Genomic DNA, 26,882 nt, shown 5'->3' on the forward strand with positions numbered 1-26,882 from the left:
CCCTCTCCACTACTGTTCCATCGATGTGGATAGGGGTGTGTTCCCTCTTCTGTTTCCTGAAGTCCACAATCATCTCCTTAGTTTTGTTGACGTTGAGTGTGAGGTTATTTTCCTGACACCACACTCCGAGGGCCCTCACCTCCTCCCTGTAGGCCGTCTCGTCGTTGTCGGTAATCAAGCCTACCACTGTTGTTTTGTCCGCAAACTTGATGATTGAGTTGGAGGCGTGCGTGGCCACGCAGTCGTGGGTGAACAGGGAGTACAGGAGAGGGCTCAGAACGCACCCTTGTGGGGCCCCAGTGTTGAGGATCAGCGGGAAGGAGATGTTGTTGCCTACCCTCACCACCTGGGGGCGGCCCGTCAGGAAGTCCAGTGCCCAGTTGCACAGGGCGGGGTCGAGACCCAGGGTCTCGAGCTTGATGACGAGCTTGGAGGGTACTATGGTGTTAAATGTCGAGCTGTAGTCGATGAACAGCATTCTCACGTAGGTATTCCTCTTGTCCAGATGGGTTAGGGCAGTGTGCAGTGTGGTTGAGATTGCATCGTCTGTGGACCTATTTGGGCGGTAAGCAAATTGGAGTGGGTCTAGGGTGTCAGGTAGGGTGGAGGTGATATGGTCCTTGACTAGTCTCTCAAAGCACTTCATGATGACGGAAGTGAGTGCTACGGGGCGGTTGTCGTTTAGCTCTCTTGAAGCATGTGGGAACAGCAGACTGGGATAGGGATTGATTGAATATGTCCGTAAACACACTAGCCAGCTGGTCTGCGCATGCTCTGAGGGTGCGGCTGGGGATGCCGTCTGGGCCTACAGCCTTGCGTGGGTTAACACGTTTAAATGTTTTACTCACCTCGGCTGCAGTGAAGGAGAGTCCGCATGTTTTCGTTGCAGGCCATGTCAGTGGCACTGTATTGTCCTCAAAGCGGGCAAAAAAGTTATTTAGTCTGCCTGGGAGCAAGACATCCTGGTCCGTGACGAGGCTGGTTTTCTTTTTGTAATCCGTGATTGACTGTAGACCCTGCCACATACCTCTTGTGTCTGAGCCGTTGAATTGAGATTCTACTTTGTCTCTATACTGACGCTTAGCTTGTTTGATTGCCTTGCGGAGGGAATAGCTGCACTGTTTGTATTCGGTCATGTTTCCGGTCACCTTGCCCTGATTAGAAGCAGTGGTTCGCGCTTTCAGTTTCACCCGAATGCTGCCATCAATCCACGGTTTCTGGTTTGGGAATGTTTTAATCGTTGCTATGGGAACAACATCTTCCACGCACGTTCTAATGAACTCGCACACCGAATCAGCGTGTTCGTCAATGTTGTTGTCTGACGCAATACGAAACATTTCCCAGTCCACGTGATGGAAGCAGTCTTGGAGTGTGGAATCAGATCGGTCGGACCAGCGTTGGACAGACCTCAACGTGGGAGGTTCTTGTTTTAGTTTCTGTCTGTAGGCAGGGAACAACAAAATGGAGTCGTGGTCAGCTTTTCCGAAAGGAGGGCGGGCAGGGCCTTATATGCGTCGCGGAAGTTAGAATAGCAATGATCCAAGGTTTTGCCAGCCCTGGTTGCGCAATCAATATGCTGATACAATTTAGGGAGTCTTGTTTTCAGATTAGCCTTGTTAAAATCCCCAGCTTCATTGAATGCAGCCTCAGGATGTATGGATTCCAGTTTGCAAAGAGTCAAATAAAGTTCGTTCAGAGCCATCGATGTGTCTGCTTGGGGGGGAATATATACGGCTGTGATTATAATCGAAGAGAATTCCCTTGGTAGATAATGCGGTCGACATTTGATTGTGAGGAATTCTCAATCAGGTGAACAGAAGGATTTGAGTTCCTGTATGTTTTTGTGATCACATCACGTCTCGTTAGCCATAAGGCATACGCCCCCGCCCCTCTTCTTACCAGAAAGATGTTTGTTTCTGTCGGCGCGATGCGTGGAGAAACCAGCTGGCTGCACCGACTCCGATAGCGTCTCTCCAGTGAGCCATGTTTCTGTGAAGCAAAGAACGTTACAGTCTCTGATGTCCCTCTGGAATGCTACCCTTGCTCGGTTTTCATCAACCGTGTTGTCAAGAGACTGGACATTGGCGAGAAATATACTAGGGAGTGGTGCACGATGTGCCCTTCTCCGGAGTCTGACCAGAAGACCGCCTCGTTTCCCTCTTTTACGAAGTCGTTTTTTTGGGTCGCCGGCTGGGATCCATTCCGTTGTCCTGGATAAAAAGCAGAACACAGGATCCGCTTTGCGAAAGTCATATTCTTGGTCGTACTGATGGTGAGTTGATGCTGCTCTTATATTCAGTAGTTCTTCTCGACTGTATGTAATGAAACCTAAGATGACCTGGGGTACTAATGTAAGAAATAACACCTAAAAAAACTAAAAACTAAAAACTGCATAGTTTCCTAGGAACGCGAAGCGAGGCGGCCATCTCTATCGGCGCCGGAAGTTACCCCCAATGTTTGTAGACAGTGTAAATGTAAACAAACACTGTAGAGCCTCATAACATGGTTAAAACAATACTTTTAATATCATGGATGTTCAGCACTTGCATCCATAGCTCTGCCTATTAATCTGAGAGTGGTTACATTTCTCCAGGCCCACCCCTCAGCATTTTACCAAAACAGATGCAGGGTGTCCATTTTGTTATGGTTTCATCTGTGGATTTGCCCTTTAAACAGCTACATATTATCAAGATATGAAAGTGTCACCAACAAAAAGGTAAACAATAGGGCTATAGCAAATGCAGCAAATGGCATTCATTTTTCACATGTAAATAGCACTTTCAGTGGTGATCAAAGCATGCCATTACATGAGCGCAGCATTTATTTATTAAGTCGAATTAATGATCCCAATAAGTCCTCCAGGACAACAAAATCGTAAAACCACAGAGTAGGCCTTGCTAATACATCCTTCGTTTTGGGGTCATGCTCAGGTAAAACAATTTGGCTAATCTATACTTCCACATTTCCAAGTCCTATTGTTGAAGATCAAGGGGTATAACATTTATTGTAATGACTGGAATACTGATAGACTTTGGTTTTTAATGTAAATATATAATTTAATTGCATTATTATATGTGGTAGTGTCACGATCGTTATAATAATGAATGTCGGACCAAGGTGCAGAGTATGTTCAGTTCCGCATGTTTATTAAATGAAACTCACAAAACTATAATCAATAAACAAACAACGAACCGTGTCTAACAAGATGCTACGTGCAACTAAATAAAAACACATACATTCAAACAATATCCCATAACCGACAGGTGGACAAATGCAACTTAAGTATGATCCCCAATTAGAGACAACGATTACCAGCTGCCTCTAATTGGGAATCATACACAACCCCCAACATAGAAAATTAAACCTCGAAGCCCACATATAAATAATAAACTAGACTAAAAACCCTAGTCACGCCCTGACCTACTCTACCATAGAACATATAAGAACATATAGGCTTTCTGTGGTCAGGATGTGACAGGTAGAAAGTGATGGGTTAGAAGAAGCCTACATAACCAACTTATAAAGTAAGATTTAAAATCCATATATGGCCAGCTATGTACAATTTAACATTGATTCATCCTGAAATAGATGTCATTCAATTGGTAACATGTGTTTTTGTCATCTTCTAATGCCTCTTATTTTTGAACCTTTATTTAACTAGGAAAGTCAGTTAAGAACCAATTCTAATTTAGAATGACGACCTACACTGGCCAAACCCAGACGACGCCCTACTGGACTCAAATCATGGCCGATTGTGATACAGGGGAAGGTCATCTAAAAGTAACAGAATGTAATCAGATGACGTTACTGTCATGTCATGACTATAATTAATGTTTGCATGTTATTTTCTAAAATGATTACATACCACGTTCAATCGTATAACAATTAATTAAGTTGTAATCTGGGGCACCACAGAAAAAAATTATTTAACCAGTTACTATCTCCCAACTAAACTCTAAAGATATAAATATATATTACATCAGTCACAGTCAATTAATTAATTGTATTTACCTTCAGTCTCATTCTGAATGTTGCAAACTCTTCGATATTTGCATGAACCCTAGAATAAATGATGAATCAGCTGTACGCAAATTGGCTTAATTATTTATGAATTAACTAACTAAATAATCACACAGAATTACATAAACACACAAACAGGATAGCTTACACATTGATCACTAGACAATGCAATGAAAAGTCCCTAGTGGACTAACCTGATATGATGGCTTGGTAGACAATGGAAAGGGGTGGTGGCAAATAAAGAGCGGGAAAGACAGAGTGGGAGAGACAGTGGGCTTATTGTACATACATGTGAAAAATACGCCCATCGTAAATATGGAGAGAGAGTTTCAGAGTTTCTAACCATTCGTACCATTTAGCTCACGTTGCATGTAGCTGGTCTATAGAGTTGTAGCCATTTCAACGTGGGGACTCCCGTCTTCCTGTCCTTTTAAGCACTCAGGCAAACGGGCCGTTCTATGATGTCGACATAATGTCTGTGCTCACGTGGGTGCGGTAACTGACTGGGTCAAACTTTTATATGAAAAACAATTCTCATTTAGAAGGCTAACATCACATTTCATCTTCTCACATCTTCTCATATTTAATCATATAAGTTCCACAACATTTAGATGTAAATCTGATAACTGGGAAATATACACATTCAGAGATACAGTTATGTTGTTATACCATCCTTAATGAGATCCCAAAACAACAACTGATCTGACAATTGTTCTTTCAGTACCCAAGGGCTATTCCAACTGTTTGGATTACAGAAATAGTGTTTCATTATTCAACCTTTTGATGTTATCGTTTTGGTGGGAGGAATCTCCTTGTAACAAAGAGTTTTCTGTCCCCTCCAGAGGGAGAGTTTCTACAAGGTATTTACGACCGGGTAGCCTAGTGGTTAGAGCGTTGCACTAGTAACCGGAAGGTTGCAAGTTCAAACCCCTGTGCTGACAAGGTAGAAATCTGTCATTCTGCCCATGAACAGGCAGTTAACCCACTATTCCTAGGCTGTGAAAATAAGAATGTGTCCTTAACTGACTTGCCTAGTTAAATAAAGGTTAAAAAACAAAAAACAAACAAACAGCCAACTTCACCCCTCTCCTCCTCCACGGGAGAGAGAGGGTGCTGTAGAGCAGACCCAAGATCCTTCAGATCTTCACAGGTGAGTCATGACATTACTGAGTTTGGGTAATCCAAAAGTTACATTACTGATTAGACATTTGGACAGGTAACTGTAATGGATAGAGTGTTGTAGCTGGCAATCTAGACAAGCCCAATTACTGGAGTCTGTACTGGAGTCAAACATGGTGCAGTATTATGTGTAACGAACAATAATACAAATATGAATTGAAATGAACAAAAAAAAGATGAAGATTGAATCCTCCCTTGTTACACATGGAAAATAAATGCTGTACTGAAACACATGGAAAAGAAACAAGGGTTTTATAGTTTTCATTAAATGTAAGTCTTGGAATAAGAAAACACAGAACATTAAATTAGGAAAGTCTGTTTCTTCCCACTCTCTCCTTCCCCCTCTCTCCTTCCATCTCTCTTCCTTGTCGTCAGTCTGACTCACTCAACAGGAGAGTGCTCTACACACGTCACAGTCTAACTATCTGGGTCCCACAAACACACCGAGAGACGCATCACTATAACCTTACAAGAATCATTCAACTTTCATTGTGTTGACAAACACAATTGCCTGAAAGAACCACAAGCTCTTACTGTGTCACCACTACAGTCACCAGCAAAAAGAACAAGAAAAACGGCAATGAAAGTAATGAATGAAGGCAACCTGTCCGGTACACCGGTACAAAATATATTGATGGTGGTAATGCTCATAGCTTCCCATTGACTCAAAGGGGGCTTATATAATTCTCCTTTTGTCAGTGTATTTTTAATGCGCTTGTGTTACTCTGTGTTGTTTTTGTGTTAGTCTCCCTGGGAAAGTGGAAGGGGGACAGAGGTACATCAGTGGTACATCATGTTAAACATGCAGTCACAAGAGCAGAGACTAGTCATTGTTCACCTGGGGCACCCTGCCCAATGCTCAGTAGTGTAATGCTGCTTTGTATCTAGCAGTCTTGTACAAAGCAGTGAGGGAGAGAGAAAGATGGAGGGGAGAGAGAAAGATGGAGGGGAGAGAGAGAGTAGAAAAGAGAAAGAGGGTGGAGAGAGACTGCACTATTGTTCCTATGATGAATCTGAATATGTATCAGAGGAGGGAGGGAAAGAAAGAGAGGAAGTGAGGAAGTGAGAGAGACAGAGAAGGAGATATGAAGAAAGGCTACTAGTCTTACCTCCACAAGGTGCTCTCTGTAACACTCCCCAGGTGAAAGTCGTAGAGTTTGGTCAGAATCAGGATCACCTGGAAACAAAACAGACATCACAGGTGTTATAAGTATGTAATACACCTTTAAGAATGGCACAGGTTAGTCTCTCAGAAGACAAGAGAGACTTGGCACACTTATGTTATATTCTCTTAGAAGAACACCAACCTACGTGTTCCATTAACAAACAATCAAAACCAGCATAAACAACAAAAACAAGCATGATACTGCAGTCAGTCCCTCTGTTCCCATAGCTTTGGTCTGAGTGGCGTGAAGAGCGGGAAAGAGTGAGAGGGAAGGGGGTCTTTGATAACACACTGAAAAAGGTGACGGGTGAATCACAGACCAAGATGGCCACCCATATTCTAGAGACTCAGTGGTCAGATTTGATATCACAACAGAGAACGCTGTTTTTTTTATTTAGTGAAGCCTGAAGTGGCATCTATCACAGAATCCAAAATCAACCCCTATAACTCCTCCTAGGCTGTCCTGTAGGAAATGTTCAACTTGTAGTGTATTTAACGTTTAAAAAGGCTTATGAAGTTTGCAATTTCTACTTTGAAATGTAAAAAATATATATATATATACTTATAATTCACATAATATTTTACATTCCCTTGTGCTGCAGGACTTTATTAATGTATTCCTGTATTCCTATATTACTGTAGGTCCAAGCTGTATGGCAAAAATCCCCCCCACCCCACCTATTAGAAGGCAAATTGTAAAAAAGTTATTACCATTCTGCTTAGACCTATCCAGCCTAACCTATCATAGATCTACAGAAGTGGCTAGTGGGTAGAAAGGGTCAAGGGATTGATTTGGAATTCAGCATATGGTAGGCTATAACCTGGGCACATATGGAGTCTGTGGAGAAGACAAACAAAGAGTAATATTGGGAAGACAACACTGTCTTTATATAAATGCCACAACAGCCAGATGGTCACAGCGTTACTAACGATTTACATTACCACCTCCGGGTTGCATCATTAATTCCAAGGTTGACGCTGGAATTTGTTAAATACAAGAACATGGAACAGAATGACTCGAACCTTAATTACTTACCATTTGTCACGACACAGATGACTTGAAAGTGCGCACGGAGGGATGAGTTTTTACATAATAAATGCTATTTTTCACAGCAGTCGCTTTGTTATCTAACGTTACAAACCAAATAGAATCTGGCTTTAATTATTTATTTGCATACTTGTCTCTTGTTACCGTCCCCCGCTTTGCGCCAAGCGTATGCTTCCTTAAAGTAAACCGACAAGCCTGACTTGAGTCACTTCGCTGCAAGGTGATTCGCTAGCTGTCTCTCTTCGTCTTGCCTGACTACATTTAGAGATATACATCAGGAAAATGGAACTCAGGAGGGAGAAGGGAATAAAGCCTAGACCAGTTGTTAGACCTGACCTCAGTGGTCCATGTGTTCAGGCTCCAGGCTTGGCCTCACTAGCCTGGCTGGGCCTTAAGAGCCCCAAGGACTGGCCTGGACCTCACTGGGGAGTCACTGATGGTTCTCTCTGAGAGACGGTGCCACCACCCCGGGGCCTCTCTTCTCCTCCTAAGACTGTGAGCAGATGGTTCAGGCCAAGCAAGATTGCACTGCCAGAGAGGGCAATGTAGAGAGAGAGGAAGAATAACATGGAAGAAGGAAATTGGATTCATGCCATGCCTGTAAAACGCAAAGCAAAACTGAGTTTTTCTTGGAGTGTTGATAGTGAGTGTGTGTGTGTGCGTGTGTGTGTGTGTGTGTGTGTGTGTGTGTGTGTGTGTGTGTGTGTGTGTGTGTGTGTGTGTGTGTGTGTGTGTGTGTGTGTGTGTGTGTGTGTGTGTGTGTGTGTGTGCGCTTGCATGCTCCTGTGTATGGAGATTCCTGAAGGGGCCTGATGTCGTCAGACAAGCTCGCTCTCCTCTGCCAGGGGGTGGCACCACACAGACAGGAAGCAGTCCCCCTCCATGACAGCATGAATTGAAAATTCACATTGAATAACTGGGGCACCAGCTGAAATCCCAGAGAATACTTTTATCCTGTCAGCTTGTATCACCGTCATGAAAATCATAATCATGTCTCCGAGAATGCCACAAACGGAATACAAACAGTGAAATCATTAAATGTGGGGCGGTTGCAAAGAACACTGAACTTTCAGCAAGTCCTTGTAACATATTGTCAAGTTTGTTTACATAATGCCAATCTTTGTTGGTCCTGTTTAGTCGACTGACAATGGATTCAATGCAATACAAATGACACAAACTGTAAAGAATTACATTTCACTAGGCAGCCTTTTTTCAATTATACTCTCCCCTCTTCGAAAACCCTAATTGACCGGCAATGCATGGAAGAAAATGTCAGCTTGTTGCCTCGCAATTAACCAACTGTGGTGAAAACATGTTATGTGCATAACTAAATGTCCCATGTCCACAAAGACCCAATTCAAAGTAGCGAACACAACTTTGAATTCTGATTTAGGTCACTAATGACTTTGAGAAAACAGTTAAGATCTCCTCCAAGCCAATCGGAAGTTTAATTGTATTAACCTCGCAAACTGCCGGTGTCTATCGCCGGGGTCAATGCTATGCGGCACGGTTACAAGGACACTAAATTAACTGTGCTTTTCAGCAGTGAATACTGAATGAGTATCTAGTCCCTCAGGAGTGTTAAATCAGTGTGGTGTGGTGGAAACGCCTGGCTAATAAAATAACACCTCAGAATGTCTGTGTCCTTGTGGATAACTGGCGCAGCATTGCTACCACAGTGTTGCACCATTCTTGCAATAACCACACAGTAGCTGTGTTATGGAACATGTCACATAATAATCATTAAAACATGAATGTAGTAGTAGATGACCATTTGCTGATTATATCTTCTTTTTTTCTTGAGACACGTGTATAGATGTAGGTTAAGGAGACCTCTGCCTGTTTACACAACGGTTCCTCTCATTCAAAGACGTCTGTATCTATTCTATTTGATTGCACACTTAGAATTTAGCTACGGCGCCTTCAGAAAGTTTTCATACCCCTTGACATATTCCACATTTTGTTTAGTTACAGCCTGAATTCAAAATGGATTGAATATATATATTTTCTCAGTCATCTACACACAATACCCCATAATGATAAAGTGATGTCACGTCTACTCCCGCTCCTCCCCCTCTGGCGTTCGACATCCCCGATATCCCCGATATACTAACCACTTCATCATGAGGCACACCTGGACTCCATTACCTCACTACCTTAGGTTCTTTCCCCAGTCAGTATTGTTTCTGTGTTTATGTGTAGATGCCACTGCTATATTGTCTCGTTCCATGTTTGTTGTTTTATTAAATGTACTGTAACACCTGCTTCTAGACTCTCAGCGTCTTCGTTACTGACTTAAACAATGGAAGCAGCAGGAAAACAGAATATGGGTCGATGAGCAGGGATGACCTCTTCCTCAACACCACACCCAGCTGGCACAACTGGGGACGGCTATGGAAGAGGTTCTTTGCAGTGTGCAATGTCTCAAACATACCTGGGAGGCATTGCAGTCAACGAGCAGAGGATGTTCTACAAGCAGTCGACCCAACGAGCCAGCACAACAGCCCATTCAGCAACCCGCTCAGGTCAGAGATGCTCGTTTGTCCCCCCCTAGGTGAATATGACTACAACCCATCTACTGTAAATGCTGTGGCTTCCTACTTCAGTGCTCCCTCTACTTTGCCCACCAGATGGGAGCCCCTACAACTGAGAGGTACAAGGTTGCCACTGTTATTTCTCCGCTGACTGGGAGGGTGGCTACGGCCATCTGGGAGAGAGGAGAGGAGGAGCTAGATTAAAATGAACCCCTTAAAATGAGGGGTTCATGGCTCTGATCAAATGTATCTTCGACCATCCAAAGGAAGGCAGAGACGGGGGTGAGCGCCTACTCCAATTACGACAGGAGGAACAGACAGCTGCCAAGTACGCTCTCACCTTCCGAAGAGTTAAAGCACCCAGCGGATGGAATGAGCCAGCGCTTCCTACGCTATTCAGAAGAGGGCTGCGCGAGCAGGTCCAGAAGGAACTAACCTGTCGAGACAACAACCTCTCCTTAGACGCACCTCTCCTTGGACCTCTCGACGGCCATCCGTCTGGATAACCCACTTTGGGAGCATCGGTACTCTCATCGCTTCTCTCCCTCCCTCAGTGAACACTCTGGATCAGAGCCTGAACCCATGGAGGTAGAGGTCACACACCTCCCTGCGGCAGAGCGACACAGACGGAGACAGATGGGGCTCTGTCTTTATTGTGGTCAAGGAGTGCACCAGCTCCAGTGGTGTCTGTTGCTTTACAACGTTGGGATCCACAAGAGCAGAGGGATTGTCACATGATCTCCCACCTCCTGGGACAGGAGTGAGTATTCCCTCTTCATCACTTTCTGCTAAACCCTTGTTGGTGTCCATCACACTAGTTGATATCCCTCATGTACTCTGTCACCAGCCTTAATGGATTCCGGTGCCAAGGGGAACTTTATTGACCAGACCCTTGCCTCGTCTCATAACATCATCTCATACACACTCTCCTTTCCCGGTTAAAGCCCTCGATAATCGGCCACTATGATCAGGAACCATCATACACATCATCCAACCACTCCCCCTCACCGTGGAGTCTATTCATCAGGAGAACATCCCCTTCTTCATCACCAGTTCCCAAGATCATCCTCGGCCTCTCTTCCCCATCCCTGTGGTTCCACGTCGGTTGAGAGTTCTGTGGTTACCCTTCAGCATAACATCCTGGAGGTATATCAGGACCTACAGTATGTACCTGCAGACTGTGCCATCAAGCTTGCAGGTTCTGCGCCCCCGCACAGACCCATCTATCCTCTGTTGGTGGCTGAGACCCAGGCCATGGAGGAGTACATCAAAGAGGCGCACCAACAAGGTTTTATCCGCACGTCCACTTCTCCTGCGTTGGCTGGTTTCTTCTTTGTGGCCAAGAACGATGGAGGTTGCGTCCTGTATTGATTACAGAGGATTCCATGAAATCACCACTCAGTACCATTAACCTCTCCCGTTGGTGCCGACAGCCCTCGATCAGCTCCGCGGGGCCTGGTTCTTTACCAAACTGGACCTGCAGAGTGGCTGGAGGGCGCAAGGACCCATTCGTCATTCTCACGAACCATCAAAACCTGGAGTACACACGGACAGCTAGGAGTCTGAATTGACGCCAAGCAAGGTGGGCCCTTTTCTTCACAAGATTTGACTTCACGCTGACCTATCACCAAGGTTCAAAGAACACCAAAGCCAATGCCCTGTCCAGTCTCTACAATTCGGGAGAGGGTTCTGTCCAGAATGTATCTATAATCCCATCCTCTACAGTAGTAGCCCCTGTGGTCTGGGACGTAGATGTAGACATCTGCCAGGCTCTGGAGAGGGAGCGCACGCCCAATAACTGTCCTCCTCCTCCTGAGTGCATCTACGTTCCCACAGGGATAAGGGATTGGCTGCTGACCTGGACACACACAACTGTTGTCGCTTGGACATCCAGGTATTTCTCACACAACCCAATCTATCTCTGAAAAATACTGGTGGCCCAACTTGGCGCAGGACGTCTCTCACTACGTCAACTTCTGATCTGTATGTGCCACATCCAAATCCCCTCGTATCACTCCAGCAGGGAATCTCCTTCCCCTTCCCGTGCCTCAGCATCCCTGGTCTCATCTATCCATCTCCCCTCCTCTGACGGTTTCACCACCACTTTGGTGGTTGTGGATAGATTTTCAAAATCCTGTTGTTTTATCCTTCTCTCTGGTCTCCCTACTGCTCTCCGGATCGCCAAGGCACTAATCCAGCAGGTCTTCCGGCATTATGGCCTTCCGGAGGACATTGTCTCCGACCGTGCCCCCCAATTCACATCACAGGTATGGAGAGCCTTTATGTAGAAGCTTTGGGTCACCGTCAGCCTCACTTCCAGGTATAGGCCTCAGTCCAATGGGCAGGTGGAGAGGATGAACCAGGAGCATGGAGAGTGGGCCCGATTCCATCCATGGGCGGAGTATGCCCAGAATTTGCTTCGTCACTCCTCCATTTGGCTGACCCCCTTCCAGTGTGTTCTGGATTTTCAGCTGGCCCTGGCTCCGTGGATCCCGGGTCAGACTGAAGCTTCTGTGTTTGATGAGTGTTTCAGGCATGCAGAAGAAGTATTGAGTGATGCTCAGGTGAGACACCAGCATGCTGTCCACTGTCAGAAGGAGCAGGCAGACCGCTACCGCAGTGCGATCCCCGTGTTCCATCCTGGGAATTGTGTCTGGCTCTCTACCAGGAACCTCCCACTCCGCCTGCCCTGCAAGAAGCTGAGCCCTCGGTTTGTGAGGCCCTTCAAGGTTCTCTATAGGATCAACGAGGTGATGTATAGGTTACAGCTTCCCAGAGACTTATTATTATTTTCATGTCTCCCTTCTCAGACCAATGGATCCTGGTCCCCTAGCTGATGCTGTCCCCCGCGACACCCCCTGCCCTCCTGGACATCAAAGGGTGTTCGTCCTATGCCATCAGATTCCTACTGGACTCCTGACATCGTAGGGGTCGGCTCCAGTACCTGGTGGACTGGGAGGGTATGTGCCAGAGGAGTGGTGTTGGGTTCCGGTGGAGGATATTCTGGATCCCAACATCATCCGTGATTTCTACCTTCATAGCCCCGACCGGCCCGCTCCTCGTCCTCTGGGCCATCCCTCTGGTCAGCGTTGTCCTGCAGTTGGAGCCGCACGTCAGGGGGGTACTGTCACGTCTACTCCCACTCCTCCCCTCCTGACGATTGCTGACAACCATTTTCAGGTCTTGCCATAGATTTTCCATTAGATTTAAGTACAAATTTTAACTCAGGAATATTCACTGTCTTCTTGGTAAGCAATTCTAGTGTAGATGTGGCCATGTTTTTTAGGTTATTGTCCTGCTGAAAGGTAAATTCATCTCCCAGTGTCTGGTGGAAAGCAGACTGAACCAGGTTTTCCTCTAGGATTTTGCCTGTGCTTCGATTGTGGTAGCAGGAACACAATAGTATGTTTTATTCATGCACATAATGGTTGTTTTATTTAATAAAGGACTCTCTCCTTTTCTGAGAGTCTTTGGGTTGGCAACTGATTAAGTGATGGCTTTTTAACACATTTTCATTTACAGCAACAACATGCAGAATAGTTACAAAGGAGAGGAGGGGGGATGAAAGAGCCAATTGTAAGCTGGGGATGATTAGGTGGCCATGATAGTATGAAGGCCAGATTGGGAATTTGGCCAGGACACCGGGGTTAACACCCCTACTTTTACGATAAGTGACATGGGATCTTTAGTGACCACAGAGAGTCAGGACATCCGTTTAACGTCCTATCTGAAAGACGGCACGCTACACAGGGCAGTGTCCTCAATCTCTGATCTTGGGAATTGGGATATTTTTTAGACCAGAGGAAAGGGTGCTTCCTACTTGCCTTCCAACACCACTTCCAGCAGCATCTGGTCTCCCATCCAGGGACTGACCAGGACCGACCGTGCTTAGCTTCAGAAGCAAGCCAGCAGTGGGATGCAAGGTGGTATGCTGCTGGATATGGCTTGGTGATGAAAAACCTACAGCTGGAATTCCATAGATCAGATGTGGTGGGTGTCACTGAGATAGAGAGAGCCTGGAGGAACAGAACAAAAGCCTCAGTATTCCTAATTATCCTGGAATCTGGGAGACAACACCAGATGGAGGTGACCATAAGATCACAAAGTGGCTTATGGTGGCTTACGGGTGGGGGGGGGGGTTGAACCAGCTATGACTGAGCAATCTTGGTATCAGGTATAAAAGGAGCAGCAAGTCAAGACTGTTGGGTCTACGGTTTCATTATTGCAATATTTAGTCAATATAGAATAAAGATGATTGTTTGAAGAAATGAGTCGCTCTCACTTGAATAGAATATTCCACCACAAGATCTATTCAGTTTGATATTTATCCTGAAAAACTTACCAGTCCTTAACAATTACAAGCATACACATAACATGATGCAGCCACAACTATGCTTGAAAATATGAGGAGTGGTACTCTTAATGTGTTTAATTGGATTTGCCCCAAACATAACACTTTGTATTCAGGACAAAATGTTAATTGCTTTGCAACATTTTTGGGAGCATTACGTTTTTGCCTTGTTGTGAACAGGATGCTTGTTTTGGACAGGTTCTGTACAGGTTTCCTTCTTTCACTCTGTCAATTATTGTAACGGTTTTCTTGAGTTGAAGGAGAGGCGGACCAAAGCGCAGCGTGGTTATTTTGATTCATGTTTAATAAAAAAGATAAACACGAACACTACAAAACAAGAAACGTGAAAACCTAAAACAGCCCTATCTGGTGCAAACACAGAGACAGGAACAACACCCACAAAACCCAACACCAAACAAGCTACCTAAATATGGTTCCCAATCAGAGACAATGACTAACACCTGCCTCTGATTGAGAACCTTATCAGGCCAAACATAGAAATAGACAAACTAGACATGTAACATAGAATGCCCACTCAGATCACACCCTGACCAAACAAAACATAGAAACATACAAAGCAAACTATGGTCAGGGTGTGACAGTACCCCCCCCAAGGTGCGGACTCCGGCCGCAAAACCTGAACCTATTGGGGAGGATCTAGGTGGGAATCTGCCCGCGGTGGCGGCTCTGGTGCTGGACGTTGCCCCCACTTCACCATAGTCTTAGTCCGCCACCTTGTCCGCTTCCGTGGCCTCCTAACCACGGCAACCCTTCTAAATAACCCCACTGGACAGAGGGGCAGCTCGGGACAAAGGGGCAGCTCGGGATAGAGGGGCAGCTCGGGACAGAGGGGCCGCTCGGGACAGAGGGGCGGAAGCTCTGGCAGCTCGGGACTGAGGGGCGGAAGCTCTGGCAGCTCGTGACAGAGGGGCAGCTCGGGACATAGCGGAAGCTCAGGACAGAGGGGTGGAAGCTCTGGCAGCTCGGGACTGAGGGGCGGAAGCTCTGGTAGCTCGGAACAGAGGGGCGGAAGCTCTGGCAGATTGGTACAGAGGGGCGGAAGCTCTGGCAGCTTGGAACAGAGGGGCGGAAGCTCTGGCAGCTCGGAACAGAGGGCGGAAGCTCTGGCAGCTCGGGACAGAGGGACGGAAGCTCTGGTAGCTCGGGGCTGAGGGGCTCTGGCGCCTCTGGGCTGAGGGGCTCTGGCGCCTCTGGGCTGAGGGGCTCTGGCGCCTCTGCACTGGAGGAAGGCTCCGGCAGCGCTGGACAGGCGGGAGACTCCGGCAGCGCTGGACAGGCGGGAGACTCCGGCAGCGCTGGACAGGCGGGAGACTCCGGCAGCGCTGGAGAGGAGGAAGGCTCCGGCAGCGCTGGACAGGCGAGGCGCACTGTAGGCCTGATGCGTGGTGCTGGCACTGGTGGTACTGGGCCGAGGACACGCACAGGAAGCCTGGTGCGGGGAGCTGCCACCGGAGGGCTGGTGCGTGGAGGTGGTACTGGATAGACCGGACCGTGCAGGCGCACTGGAGCTCTTGAGCACCGAGCCTGCCCAACCTTACCCAGTTGAATGCTCCCAGTCGCCCTGCCAGTGCGGTCCCGCACTGGGCTATGCAGGAGAACCGGGGACACCGTGCGCAAGGCTGGTGCCATGTAAGCCGGCCCAAGGAGACGCACTGGAGACCAGATGCGTAGAGCCGGCTTCATGGCACTTGGCACAATGCTCACTCTAGCCCGGCCGATACGCGGCGCTGGTATGTACCGCACCAGGCTATGCACCTGCACTGGGGACACCGTGCACTCCACAACATGACACGGTGCCTACCTGGTCTTTCTCGCCCTCCGGTAAGCACAGGAAGTTGGCGCAGGTCTCCTACCTGGCTTCGCCATACTTCCTGTGTGCCACCCCCCAAGAAATTTTAGGGGCTGACTCTCGGGCTTCCTACCGCGCCGCTGTGCTTGTTTCGCTCCTCCTCTCTACTCTCTCCCCTCTCTCTGCCCCTCCTCTCTCTCTCTCTCCGTCTCCTATCTCTGTCTCTCTTCTCTACCACCTCGCTCCACCCATCTCTCTCTCTTCCTCCCTCCTCTATCTCTCTCCCTGCAGCAGAAGGGAGTTGAGTTAGTTATACACTGCAAGGAGGAGGCCTAATTAAAATCAATGTATATTTACTGAATGCTCGTTAAAGTGGAAGGGTGGTACTTATCTGTTTGGATTTGAATTAAATACCTTCCATGAAATGCAAAGTGAGAGAGTTCTCACCTAACTATTGGTTTTTAAAACGTGATCGATTGATCACACCACTGTCATAGGCTATTACACAAATACACCTGAAACATACACAACACAGTCAATATTTAATTTCATTTAACTAAACCATCTCAAGAGAAATTGCTTATTTTCGTACATTTGGAAGGTGTTAACTTTCACACCAACAGAAATGCACTGGTTTCCATATGTTCCCATTATGTGGCACATTCCTACACAACATTCTTCTATCATTATCTGAAGTCATTATGTGGTGGCATTCCACTTCATAATCACCTGTCATTTTCCAATTTCAACTTCAAAGTCCAGCGATAGAAGAGTGCTACCATAACAACTTAAATGTTGCTGCAATGTCCCTGTACATTCACAGGGACAGAATGATTCTTCCCAGCGCAATTTTGGATGGATATTTTCTGGACACCAAAGAGTAACGTTTAACCAGGCACAGCTATCATTGGGATGGATACAACTCTCTACCAGACCATGATGTTTGGTGAGACTGGGTCACAGCTGCTGTTGCTCACAACAAAAGTCACCATGACCAGTTTGTACCTTATTGTCCAAACTGGAGACATGCTTTTATCATTTGGTGGTCTGAATTGTCACAATAGGATTTCATAAATGATGTTCTATCCAATATGTCTCATCATTAATCATCATCTCATCTGACACAGACATAGATCAAATGCATATGAGTTTACTGTACAGCACAAACAGAGTCAGACGAATACAACCCTAATCCCTGGCAAACAGGAACTCTGGAAAAGCTAATTTAATGCTAACTTAAAGTGTCATCAAAAGTGTTCTCTCAATGCTCTCTATACCTGCTCTGTATGTTTGACATTTCCAGAGTGAGGGCACAAGCTGTGTCCTTCTCTTACGTTACATTATGGTCGCCCTTTTTTCCCTTCCCATTGTGCAACTGTCTCTCAGGCTGGCGCTAGGTCTTGGAGTTAGTCAAGCGAACCAAACGCTATTGTCACGCCCTGGTCTTAGTATTTTGTGTTTTCTTTCTTTATTTAGTCAGGCTTAGGGTGTGACATGGGTTTTGGTATGTGGTGTGTTTTGTCTTGGGGGTTTTTCATAGGTATTGGGATTGTGTTGGGATTGTGGCTTAGTGGGGTTTGCTAGCAAAGTCTATGGCTGTCTGAAGTGGTTCTCAATCAGAGGCAGGTGTTTATCGTTGTCTCTGATTGGGAACCATATTTAGGCAGCCATATACTTTGAGTGTGTCGTGGGTGATCGTCCTTGTTCCTGTCTCTGTGGTTCTTTGCACCAGTATAGGCTGTTTCGTGTTACATTTTGTAGTGTTTGTGTTAAGTTTTCATTAAACATGAATCTCAATAGCCATGCCGCATTTTGGTCCGACTCTCCTTCGCTTAAAGAAAACCGTTACAGCTATCTGGCTGCCCAGTAGAATCCTTGGTGGCGGTTTAAACGTGCACACTGAGGAAGAAGGATAAAAGCACAAGCCAGGCCTGGCGGACCCAGACACTCTCTCTCTCTCTCTCTGACTCCATCTTATCTTCTGTCTTGAGTGGTGATATATCTCCATCCTTTTCTCTACCTTCAACTTTGAACCGTGAACCTCTAACCAGAGACTTCAATGTCTCTCATGGTACATTAATCACAGGACAAATACTTAAAGAGTAAAGGACCAAAATACAAGAAGGTTAAGGAGTAAGGGACAGAGAAAATGCAGGATTATGTGATGTGAGACCAGGTTTGGAGACATACTGGGGCGTTGGTATGGTCTAATGCACAGTGTTCAGGGTAGAAGACATACGTATACTAGGGTCTAAGAACACGGCCATAGAAGTAGCAAGACAACTGCATGGTCTAAATATATTCTTCAAAGTGCAATTAGATTGATTGTCAACATCTTCTATGACCGAACACCACCTCCACCCACTGCAACAAATCCTAAACACTTTCCCTTTACATTTAATTTAACCACACATATAATTTGTGGTTACTGAGACATATTCGACTTTATTAATCAAATAAGGGACAGGAATTAGTTTGGTCTTTTTTCATCTTCTCCTTTTCTTTCTCTTTTTCACAGCTCTGGTATTTTCCTCTGTTCCCCCTGTCAGGCAGAGAAGAGGTGAGGGAAAGAAGAAGGGAGGGAGTCTTTCTTCACCACAGGCATACCAGTGTGTGTCATTGTGAATCTTCCTCAGGTGACACGATGAGGCGACAGCACCTGATTAACTCTGAGCGGCATCTCATAATTATATTTTTTCAACTTTGTTCTTCCTGTCAGTCACCTAGCTGTATCCAATATGGAGGAGGAGTTGTTAAAAAAATAAAGATGACCCTTTTCAAAGTGGAGTGTTACCGATAGTGTGCCGGAGTAGTCATAACATCTGTCAGGTGCAATTAAAAATTCAATATGTTGTCCTTTTAGTGGCCTGCGTATGGATATGGTTTCTCCCTCAGCAGGTGACACCAGGGGGAATGGTCGCTGTCATCCATCAACCAACTGATCCATTGGCTCAACGTGATACGACCCACCAATAACGCGGCTAGACTTGGCGGGGGCCACCCGTCAGCATTAACATCCTTATAAGGCAGTGTCAGGGTGGTAGACGACGGCTGGTGTGTATTACCGTGCAAATCCTCTCCCACCATCCCACCAGCCACGATGTCATCCATTATTGCTATTTGCGTCTGTTTATGATTGATCAGCCATTTTGGAGAATCGCTTTGGCAGTTGTTGTTCCCTGCACTTTTTGTGATTTATGTCTTTCCAGCGTAAACGATGAGAGATGATAGCGAATCACAGAGCCAAAGGGGATGAAAACAGTGTGTAAATACACTTACTGTAACACAGTCTGTCTGTCACAGATTCATTTCCATTATCTTCCCCTGTTGAGAGACATGGTCTTGAAGGTGAATCTGTACATTATTTAAATGGCAGCAAATTAATATCTAACTCCATACTTACAATTCAAAAGAGCCCTGTTGGTTAAAATAGACCTGGGAATTACTAAATCATTTAACTGAATTTTGGAGTGTTGAGGATAAGAAAACAAAAAAAAGTGTTTTTAATTTGTTAGGAGATTTAATTATATGAGTCACGGAAATTATTGCTCAGTTAAAGTGTTATTTTTTTCTTCTTAAAAACACAACTAAGGCAGAACCAACAAAAATATTACACAGAATATTATCACGGTGTCCTTATTAGGACTGCATACTGTAGATTAGTGACGATTTGATGTTAGGTAATATATGCATACAGTTGAGGTCAATTGGTAAACATGGTGACTCAGTCATACAGAAACTCACTCTTCAGCTGTCATTATTGAACACAGGCCCTGAAGGTCTAGCCATTGGCTCATTCAGGTCTGGCATGGTCACTTATACACTACTTATCACCCAGTCTCAGTCAGCCCTAAGAAATAGTTCTTCCATTAGTTGCCTAGTATGATTAATTCAGAAATCCATGGTCATCCAGCGACCTCACAGGTCACATCTGATGAGTCACCCCAGAAATGCGGACTAGGCCTGGGATACGCTCGCAGGGTTGTAGGGCGATCACTATGGAGGTTCACAGAAAAAGCTGTGGTGATTTGGTGAGATTTGAGGTCAGTTATGCCTACAGTGTAGTGGGGAGAGCCAATAAAGACCGATTAGTTAGAGCCCCTGGAGCTAAAGGCTAGGCAGTCTGCTCTTGAGTCATGCGGATGACCAAGGTTCAATATATGATCCATCACATCAGCATCAAAAAAGATGTAGGGTTAGCTGAACTGTATAGTGTATATATCATTGAGCTGTGGCGATAGACCTACAATTTGGGTAACCCCTATGAGCACTAAAGGTCATGTGAATGTTTTAAAACATTTATTTCAGTGATACAGAAAGTTGCTTGAATTGTCTAGCAAAGTGTTGGCCCTACAAGAGAACATATGCACTATATAAAGGTAATTTAAACCTCAGGTATCTTTACAGGACTCTAACTGAACAGTCATCTAGTGAAGTTGCAATACTCGTGTGTTAGAGAGACACTTTATTAACCAATTAGAAGTCTAAAAGGTCACAGCCTTAGAGGGGAAAAGATAAAAACCCAAATGGGCCCATGTTCTAATTTTGATCAGACTTTTTACCTAGCAATTAAATTGAGCATGATAATAAGACAATGTGAGAGCTCTGCTCCTTTCTTCTCCCTCTCTCTATCTGAGATTTCTGCAGTGGAGTGGAGAGGGACATGGGTTTATTAACAAGGATCTGGCAACGTGTATACGTTAAGTAGCTCTTCATTATTCACTCAAAAACAAAAACAAAACTACAGAAGTCAGCTAACAAGTAAAGCTGGGAGATGTTCTACACTGCTGATGAGAACAATAGGTGCTGAAAGAACATAAATGCTAATTTGAGAAAGTATAGCTTACTAGTGTTGAATAACGAAAGATTACAGGTACTGCATATGGATTGTTCTAAAACACGAAAAATAACGGTCTTCTTTTATTTTTTATTCAAGGCTTTATGTGTACTAAAATATTTTCCACAACAAACTCAAGCCCATTCAAAGAACACGTCATTTTCTACAATCATCTCGCCTAATTCTTTGAAACATTATTCTAAAGTAAAGAATCACTGCTTATGCAACCCTTTAATGTAAACAACATGCTGACAACAACTAAACGGCCCACATTATAATCCTCCAAGCTAATACTATCTCCTTTCCAACATCAAAATACCTAAATATCAGGCCTCCTAAGTGTGTACTAGAAAATAAAGGATGTGCTGTTGAGGGAGGTGAATTAAGACTATTAAGTCTCACGAGTGGCTTTGATTCAGCCCACATGGGACTGTGTGCTGTGCTCCTAGATTTTCAGCATGCTACGGAGATAAGGCCACTGGGCTTAGACTGATTATTACAATGAAGAGCACATTTATTCTCTTTGTCAGAGGCGCCCCAGACACAGTCAATGCCTTTCCATGAATCCCTATTTTCTTAAAGGGATATTTGGGGATTTTGGCACTAGCATGCTTGGATGGTAAGTTGGTGGTTGAAGATATCCCTCTAGTGGTGTGGGGGCTGTGCTTTGGAAAAGTGGGTGGGGTTATATCCTGCCTGTTTGGCCCTGTCCGGGGGTATCATCGGATGGGGCCACAGTGTCTCCTGACCCCTTCTGTCTCAGCCTCCAGTATTTATGCTGCTGTCGTTTATGTGTCGGGGAGCTAGAGTCAGTCTGTTATACGTATATAGAGTATTTCTCCAGTGTCCTGTGTGAATTTAAGTATGCTCTCTCTAATTCTCTCTTTCTCTCTTTCTTTCTGTCTCTCTCTCGGGGGACCTGAGCCCGAGGACCATGCCTCAAGACTACCTTGCATGATAACTCCTTGCTGTCCCCAGTCCACCTGGCCGTGCTGTTGCTCCAGTTTCAAATGTTCTGCCTGCAGCTATGGAACCCTGACCTGTTCACTGGACGTGCTACCTGTCCCAGGCCTGCTGTTTTCAACTCTCTAGAGACAGCAGGAGCGGTAGAGATACTCGGCTATGAAAAGCCAACTGACATTTACTCCTGAGGTGCTGACCTGTTGCACCCTCGACAACTACTGTGATTATTATTATTATTTGACCATGCTGGCATTTCTGAACATTTGAACATCTCGGCCATGGTCTGTTATAATCTCCCCCTGGCATAGCCAGAAGAGGACTGGCCACCCCTCATAGCCTGGTTCCTCTTTAGGTTTCTTCCTAGGTTTTGGCCTTTCTAGGGAGTTTTTCCTAGCCACCGTGCTTCGACACCTGCATTGCTTGCTGTTTGGGGTTTTAGGCTACAGCACTTTGAGATATCAGCTGATGTAAGAAGGGCTATATAAATACATTTGATTTAATGTGATTTGAGATACTCATAGACTTCCAGTCTTGGCGGGTTCTTTCGACACACCGTTCACAACAAGTTTTGTTAATACAATGGTTGCTCTCTGCAAAGCGTGATTTCGATGTTGTAGCAACCCGGGATGTCAGGAGGGAGAGAAAGTAGGAGAGAAAGTAATATATTGAGATAAAAAAACATCAATTTGGAATAGATCAACATCAGGGACGGATATCCTGCAAATGCCAAAGAAAATGTATAACTTCTAAATGAGCAGCCATTTTTATTCGTGACAACAGTCCACAGTACACAACAACAACACAACTAACGCTTGGTATTGCCTTGTTCATAACCCAAGAAGCCTAGTATCCTGCAGCTTATTATAATGCCCTTTGTTTCTTTTTCAAAAATGTGTTAGAAACATCAAAGAATCGCACTCGTCTTGCTGTGGCTACAGTACAATGTCTGACTATTTCTGCACGTCTGACTATCTTTCCTCCTGCTCCTCTCCTAAGTTACCTTGACTATAAATAGAAGAAACCCAGGAAAGCATGCAGGTTAATAAAGCTGTCAAAGCATCAAAATCACATTGAAGAATGACAGCTATGGCAACGTGCCTATTTATCCATTCAGGCTAATGCATCATTCCAAGGAAAGGCCTCATTATCAGGGAAGAAATAAACGGGGGTTGAACGCTTTTGGCGGAGGCACACGAGTGTGGGCATGCTTTCAGGTAGCTTTTAGGTAGCTTTCAGGTCAGGTGTAATCTGGTCATGCAGAGGCTCAAAGACAGCTCAATTAGGACATTGCGGTACTTCTCACTCCTCAAGATCAAAACCTTCAGTGACTTTGTTCCCAGGGCTCGCTCTCTCTCTCTCTCTCTCTCTCTCTCTCTCTCTCTCTCTCTCTCTCTCTCTCTCTCTCGCACTCTCTCTGCTGGAGTAGAGTCAACCAATCGGACGGCTTGCAGACTGCAGTGAATGAGAACTGGCACCTTGCCTTCAGAGCTTTAAGGATTGCAGTCTGTAAATTGAGAGTGGGTCGGTGTACTTCTGTGGAGTAAAAGGTAGCTGGTAGCTTTGTGATGTCTGATGTGTTACATATGCTGTCAATTACGTGATTGAGTCATTCAGTGTCACCTGCTGCCATGTTAAGAAATAAAATGTTGGCATGTTGTATTATACTTTGATTATCTTAACAACTTCATAAATTGCAGACAACTCCCTGGTTGAAAAGACAGAAAAAGACTTTATTGGTGTGTGCGTCATACTCTACTCTCAGGAATTGCCTACAACATTATTAGGGTCTCATATTAGTCATCTACTGAACACTAAAAACCAAACACGTTATCCTGACCACAACCTCATTACTAACAGGAGGAGGTGCTGAAAGTACAATGCTCTCCAAAGGCTCTCCAGTCACGTCCACAAATTGGCATTGTCACCTCGCCCTAATTATACAATGATCATCATCATTACCATTTAAAAGGTGACCCGTTGTCTTAGCACAAGCTCCTTTAGTGGATTCCTGTTTGTTTTATTTCCCATCTTCCTCTCCTGCTCCAGCCTTTGTCTCTGTGGGCCTGGAAGGTGAATGTGGTTCTTGCCCTGCAGATAGTTTCAGATGGGCCAATGCAAACAACGGCTCCGTTCCCTGGCCTGAAAGGAAAAGGGGGAGTTTGGCCCAACGCTCAAACCAGGTTGGTTCTGTATGACTGAAGTTTCAGATCTAAATAACAAAAACAACTCTAAATACACTGAAGTCTTGTTAAGACAAAATCATCTAGACATTAGGGACGATTTAGGGAAGATTTGTTGAATTAGGATAGATGGAAGAAAAGAGATGTTTAAATACAGAAGAGTAATTACTTTTTTGTAAATTGTAACACTATAAATGGCCCCTTTTTTATGCATTTTACATGTACCTCAGTGTGTTTGACAAAGGAGACTGTTGTCAACCGGAATGCAGGAAGCCAAAATAAATTAATGTACATCGAGGGAATCAATTAAACAGAAGCACCTGACCGCGGAGGAAACAAAATGCACATAGCGTATACTCTGAGCGTTGCAGATATATTTTCTCATTTACACATAAACTGAAACACCCTAGCAATAACTTCCAAAATCAATGTTGATTTAAGACGACATATTACTGACAACAACAAAACTACTTTTCCAATTATTCAATGTTGGAGTGCAGAGTAGAATCTTTGGGAGATTATATATTGGAGTAAGGAAGCATTGGCTTTTGCTGTCATTGCTACTTCATATTTTGGTCGAATTCAGCAAAATCATAAAAATGCCCCTCCTATGATTACATTTCTGAGAATCAAAACCTGCAACCAGTCAAATATTAACTTTATATAATCCTATAACGCTTTGCAAGACAACTGCTTGCAAGCCTACCTCATCCATTTTCCAAAGCCATGAAACCAGCCAGTGAAACCAGGCAGAGTTTAAAATAATAAGACCATAAAACCTTTATTGACATTGCTTCCTATATGGTACATTAAGGCAGGGTCCCAACCATCCCCCCAGTTGGCTTTCAAAACACAGTGCAACCATGCACTTCACAATATTATTGCAGAAACTACTTTGAGCAGAGGCAGCAGAGGCACATCATAAGAAACATTCTGGACTTCTCAATAAAAAAAATTGACCCCGGTCTGTACTTTGAGAAGTGGGCAAATATCTTGATTTCATTGTAAATGAAAGGAATTTAAAAAGCACGTTGCCAATCGCAGTAAAGACATGTTTCCTGACAGTATTGCCTAAACCTTTACCTCTCGTTTACAGACTTGTATGTAACCATAAATAGTACCGTAGATCTGTCACGATACAACGGGATGCGTGAGATCATTAGTTCCGGTGCTTGGGTTTTAGATCACTGGTTATTTTAGAACAAATCAGGATCTCGCTTATGTTATCAACTTTCGAATTTCGGAAAGGGAGGGGACAATTTTCCCATAGACTTGCCAATAACTTGCAAAGAGAGAGGGTGGAGCTCTTCATTCCGGTTCTCATCCTCATTCTATCGCTTCTCTTAACACGTATGGACTCAGAACTTAATCGAGCATCTGACTAATTATGAAAGACTTTAGTTCTGGGTGAACCAAGATTACCTAAATCCAAACCAAGACCCATCAACAGTTTCCTTATGTCCTTTGGATGATATAGCTAGTCTGCACATCTCTTCACCAAAGGTTATCTGGTCAATTGAAAAGTTCTAATCTCTATCTGAGGTTTCATGATTAACTCAGAGGCATGAACCTCTTATCTGAAATGTGAACGATAAGGTGACGAAGAGGTATTTGTCAAGGGTTCTTCTGGTGGCCTTGGCCTTTTAGAAGACGGTTAACACACCCCAACCCCCTGTCACCCTTTCCATCTCAGCCTGCCATATGAAGACTGTAGGCTCATTGTTAGCTCTGTATTCAGCCAGCTCTCATGGAGGTAGTGGACACAACTCACATACTCTGAGTTTCACATTCACGCACACGTGCGAGACATTAGCAGTATTTCCTTACACAATCTCTCTCTCTCTCTCACCACTACAACAACATGCACACATATTTAATACACCACACACTCTCCAGATCAATTCTCCTGAATGGTTGGTCTGGGCCCTTCTAGCTGACTAATGGTGTCGGCAAATATGGTGACTTACCGGCTGCCACTTCGTCACAAACAATGACCCACGTTGTCAATCCTAAGGTCCACCGCCTGTCATCACAGACACCACCCCGCTCAATGCTGTGGGTGACCCTCCGTACTGTTTCTGGCTACAAATGAGGGACAGATGTCTCTTAAACAGCAGACAGCTGCATCTCGATGTGTCTGCTTAGCCAGTGAATCTTTACAAATGACCCCTAAGGAGCTATTTGGGAAAGAGGGGATGATTCGTAGTCTATAAAATGATTCGCAGTCGATAAAATCCAGATTGATTATTGATTCTGTTTTTGAAAACAATCGGCAACCTCATTGAGAGTGTTTTTTTCTCGTCCCTAATAAAAGCTGCAATTATTTTTTTTATGGGCAATTCGCCTTGAGTGAGTTTGTGAAACAAAGACCCAGACAGAGAATTTCTTCCATTCGTTCATGTCTGGCCATTTCCATATGTCCCCCATAGCTCCCCTACCCATCCATCACATTTCACTGTGGGCTAGACAGCTGTCCAGGGCGAACGCATACTCACAGTCCAGCAGTCGGTCAAACTGAATGTAATGCCATAATTCTTTAGCAGGCAAGGCGGGCACACAGAGAGGTGTGTGTGTGTGTTGGTGCTTGCATGCAGAGATGTTGTGTGTGTGTGTGTGTGTGTGTGTGTGTGTGTGTGTGTGTGTGTGTGTGTGTGTGTGTGTGTGTGTGTGTGTGTGTGTGTGTGTGTGTGTGTGTGTGTGTGTGTGTGTGTGGGAGCTAGTGTGTGTGTCATCGTATCACGCATGTATGTTTGTGTGACTGGCATTTGTGTGAGTGCCTGTGTGTCTGAGAGAGA

General features: G+C 44.9%; 1 protein-coding gene across 1 annotated transcript in view; it reads right to left on the reverse strand.

Moving 5' to 3' along the window:
* Positions 1-26,882, reverse strand: part of LOC135524130 (VPS10 domain-containing receptor SorCS3-like) — a 212,623-nt gene that overhangs the window by 102,602 nt on the left and 83,139 nt on the right. The window contains exon 2 of the mRNA XM_064951346.1: positions 6,309-6,376. Coding sequence (XP_064807418.1) covers positions 6,309-6,376 — 68 coding nt within the window. The remainder of the gene's footprint in view (positions 1-6,308; positions 6,377-26,882) is intronic.

This window comes from Oncorhynchus masou, chromosome 4 (assembly GCF_036934945.1).
Source record: "Oncorhynchus masou masou isolate Uvic2021 chromosome 4, UVic_Omas_1.1, whole genome shotgun sequence".
Lineage (NCBI taxonomy): Eukaryota > Metazoa > Chordata > Actinopteri > Salmoniformes > Salmonidae > Oncorhynchus > Oncorhynchus masou.